The following is a 4,651-nucleotide window of genomic DNA, read 5'->3' as shown; positions in this document are numbered from 1 at the left end:
CGGCAGCAGGCACCTAATACATCAAACAGTCGTGGGTACACCTCCTCCATTGCATAAACCATCATGGGATAAATTCATGAACTGAAGACGCTAGATTGATGCGGGGTCAGAACTTGAAAGATGTAGAGATACAAAGTATGAAGGGGGACGGAATCAAACTAACATGTGCGAACACTGATGCAGGGATTGTGTGCTGCTGCTGGAGGAGATGCAGACCACCCTGGTGTTTCTCCTGGTTCCCTACAGTGCTGATGGATGGGCATCTTCTGTAATTATAATAAGGGCTGGAAGACATCACAGATTTAAGGATATATAATGGATTACTTGCCTGCAGTGTAAGGATATGAGTGACCTGGGAAAAACTCTAATTGTATAGGGTGGCGCCATCTCTCTGCTCATAGTTCCTCCACTTGATCTGAAGCTTTAGCAACAATGGCGGATGTCCGATCTGATTCTAACTGTGTTCGATGTGCCTCCTTCTGGACTGCATCTGCCAAGTTTAATTGCAGTCTCCTCGGGTCTTGAAGTTGAGGGGATTGAACGCCTTCTCAGCCAATATGGATTGCATCGTCGTTGGGGAGTTGGGGTAGTGGAGATTCAACATGGATGAAGATTGGAAAGAAACTGGTTGGAACACTTTTGGGGTAGTGGATATTCATCATGGCGTGAAAACTACAGATTAGATAGGAGGAAGAGGACTAGATGAGGAGGAGAAGGCGCTAGGGCTCTGTTTCTCTCGCCGATAGGATTGACGGAGGAACAAGGCTGCAAGGAGAACTTTTTTTTCTTCTAATAAAAGGAAGAAGGCACATTTAATTTTGCAAAACAACAGAGAGCTTGCAAAAATAAACTTTAACTGGTGAAAGTGTCCCGTTATATTACCTCTGGGCCATAGTTCTGAAATATACACACAAGACCTGCTAAGATAACTACATACAGGCTGTCAGAAATGAATTCATGAAGCATAGCTCCTTGGTTTCACTTTGACCTGCAAGTTGTACACACGGAGGGCTGAAAAGAAACCCATCTGGATTGCAAGACTGACTCATCCACAAATTCTACTACCAATTCGTATGAACTTAGAGTTGCAAAGAATTATATAATATATGATGATGATATAAACTGACATCATTGTTTTTGCCACTAAAACCCGAACTTCTACCCTAAATTTACAATGCCTGAAAAACCCCATCTGATATGCAAATTATATGTGCGACAACCTAAACCTAAAGATCACATGGTTGTATAATTAGCTAGAAATAGTGGCTAGAGCCTTAAGGACCGTTGGCAAGGTCTTTCAAGTGATCATGATAGGGCACAAGAAAACACATTAGTTCTAGTCTTATTATCATTTCAGAATTAACTTTTCATAGATAATGCAACAATAGGTGTTCATTGTGTCTATGTTTGCTCATTTAAATTGTTGAGCCATTTTGGCCATTCGCCGTGTTTCTGAAAGGGCTGATGCGGCATAAACTGATCAAACTTCTAGGTCAATGGAACTACTGATGCCTGAACATATAATTATAGATGCGCCAGGAAGATGCAAATTGCACACTATAATGTTCAGGGAAAGTAGTGGCTGAGCCCAGCTCGATGCACCCCAGCTATACCCATGCAAGAAAACATAGCAAAACATTTGACCCATTTATAACATTTGTTCATAATCATGTCCACAAAGTTTCAGATTTTTTCGAAATAATTAATTTGCTATGTTTTCTTACGTCGTGTTGCAGGGGGTGCACCTAGCCGGGCTATAGAAAAACCACTTGGCATAATTCCTTTGCACGGCCATCAGAAACAAGAGAGGGTCCCAAGGACTCCTTCATGAAATATTGCACTACTTGTTGCCCGCTAAAGGTCCTCGTCATCCTGCTCCACGCATGACTCTACAGCTCCATGCTCCAGGGTGTCTGTGAGGTGGATGTCAACTGTGATCCACTTCCAGCAAGGCTCCAGAACGTGATCAATGCTCACACACTACATTTCGTCGCCAAAAAGGACCACTAACAAAGGTATCTCAATAAATGAAACACTCACGAGGCGATATGTTTGAAGACACAGAAAATTCTGGCATCACATCCAATTTGCTGGTTTTATGCTTCTTCTTTTCTAATTAATTTGACTCAACTTGAGCCGTTTGGATACAAACTGAAAGAGATAAAGATGGGCATTGGACTGAGCTTCACGGCAATGCCATCCCAAAGCCACTCACTCCACAATCCCTACATTGCTGCCATGATTGATAGATCTCGTGCCATCCCACGAAGCAACCATGACAGCCTACAGAAAGAAATAAATAAGCGGCCAAGTTGTGTACAAACACACAACAACAAGGCACTGTTAAATTGTGATCCAAATTCTAGTACCGTATTGGACTAGACGTAGTACATACGGTGTGGGCCTTTTGCGTTTGTACCGACGCGTACGAGTACAACTCGTTTACTTGTCCTACAAGGACTCCTATGTGTTGCCCCTCATATATACCCCATGTAGTCGCACCTCAGACGGCCTGTCGTCTCGTGCTTGTAATACTCCTCCATCATAGTGATTGCACCTTCGTGCGTCCGTGGTTTTCTCCCGCAAGGGTTTCCACGTAAAAATCCGTGTCTTTCGTGTCTCGTTTATTTCTCGTTATTATCTAACAGGCACATTATTTGCAAGCTGAGGAATCAAGCAAAAACAGGGTTCAGATGACAGAATTAACGTTGGGGAACACCAAAGACGGCGTAGTTATTTGCGGGTCAATAAGGGCCACATGCCATTTTGGTGGAGACCCTCTTTAAGATGTTTGGTGGCAAGCAGAAGTTCTTCCTTGAGCTTCAGATTCTCCATGAACAAGCGCCGGCGCTCTGATGTATCCTGAGTTTGTACAATTGTCCCTCTGCATTTGAGGCAAGTGCTATTTTGCATAGCCGATATGATGGCTTGTCTTTCTGAATTTAGCATCTGCTTCTCTAACTGAAGATTGCTGGCCTCCTGCCTCACCGTCTTGCCCTGCATTTATTAATTTCATGTATGCATCATTTCAGTGGTTATTATAAGAGTATGACACCATGCTCATGAGGGTAATATAGTAGTACATAGCAGAAATTGCTAATGGAGCTCGAGCTCCATGGACTCAAATTTTAAAAATTCCAAAATAATATTATTTGATTTAAAAAAATGAAGAAAACAATATGCCCAAAGCTATGGATGAATACTACTTGTGTGTGAAGTTTTGTGGCGAAATACATTTTTGAGCGAGTTATACAAAATAACAAAACAATGTATGTCTAGAACATGTACTATTCAGTATAAAAGTACATGATTCTTTTGTACAACTCACATCAAAATGTACTTCAATATGAAAGTTTACACACACTATATACTTGTGTGTTTATTTTCAGATATTTTTGAATCTTATAAACTTGATTTTTTTTAAATCTCGCTCTGTGGGGCAAGAGTACCAAAAAGCCTCGCCCATTACATTGTGAATTCAGATGACAAACAATGATACTATGTTCGCTGGAGCTTAAACTAATTTTCTGCACAGCTTGCATAACTGCGTGTCATAGCTGGCCCATGTGGCGAAATCTCGTGTAATTCAACATGGAAAAGAATTGTATGTACCTTACTGGGAGCTGCGATGGCTTTGGAACCAGAACATGACGTGTTGGGCACTCATGCCAAGCCTCTTGCTGAGGGTCTTCCGGAGTTTCTCATCTGGATAAGGGGATTCCCGGAAGAAACTACGTATGATATTAATGAAAATAGATTAGTACACATCATCTTCGATAGGTAAGAAAGATTGATTGAGTATGTATTGTACGCTTCAAGTTGTTGGATTTGTTCTCTGCGGAGACGGTGATAATTGGCGTGCCTTGTCTCCATCCTCTGCTCACCATGGGTCTCTACGTCGTTGTTTCCTTTGTCTGCAGCAACATTGCTGGCATTATCAATCTTTCCCGCATTGGCAGTGCTTCCAAGCATACCATACATCTCATCATCATGGTTGTTCTGGAATAGATGGTTGTGTTCAGTTGGCATGAATACGTCAAAATCATTGTGCACAACATTGTTGTATTGCGGGAACTCCCCGTCCATGTTGATCTGTTATCATGAAATAACATGTTTATTCCCATATACAGAGTTAAAGGTACCAATGAACTAATATTTTAAGGAAAAACATGTAGTAGTGAAAAACGAAACCACATAGAAGGAAACATCATATAGAACTCTACATCTCAAAGTACATTTTGATTTTTGTGCCTACATTAGTCGGATGGTACTTCACTTTAAAAATAACTTAAATTTATCTATATGAGTTTCATGGACCGGTTTAGATGTTAACATGTAGACTTTAATTGCCCTCTAAATATATGTTGACATACTTTCCTGGTATCATGATAGTATATTCATCATTATCTTCGCCTGATTACTTCAATAATTTTAAAACATATATGCCCTACATAGCAATGCAAAACTATTACTTTCCCATCTCATCAGGTTCTTTTATACTTACCTGGAGAACAATAGCCGATCCTTATATACATTGGGATCAATTTACAGATTCCATATAAGTGATATATTCAAATAAGGTGGACTTACGTACAATACAATAAGTTACCAACTAGCCCTCCAAATTATAGAAGGGATATATTACTATGTG

At 40.6% G+C, this 4,651-nt stretch overlaps 1 protein-coding gene across 1 annotated transcript; it reads right to left on the bottom strand.

Moving 5' to 3' along the window:
• Window positions 1-2,733: 2,733 nt before the first annotated feature.
• On the bottom strand, window positions 2,734-4,086 carry LOC147988685 (homeobox-leucine zipper protein ROC5-like). The gene is made up of 3 exons (XM_087535508.1): window positions 3,812-4,086; window positions 3,621-3,731; window positions 2,734-3,004 (listed from the first exon to the last, which is right to left on the bottom strand). Exons 1-3 carry the CDS (start codon window positions 4,084-4,086, stop codon window positions 2,734-2,736), a joined length of 657 nt encoding a protein of 218 aa, XP_087391634.1.
• Between the last annotated feature and the right edge of the window lie 565 nt (window positions 4,087-4,651).

This window comes from Triticum urartu, chromosome 1A (assembly GCF_056163025.1).
Source record: "Triticum urartu cultivar PI428250 chromosome 1A, HENAU_Tu73, whole genome shotgun sequence".
Lineage (NCBI taxonomy): Eukaryota > Viridiplantae > Streptophyta > Magnoliopsida > Poales > Poaceae > Triticum > Triticum urartu.
This window is presented reverse-complemented; position numbering and strand designations above follow the sequence as displayed.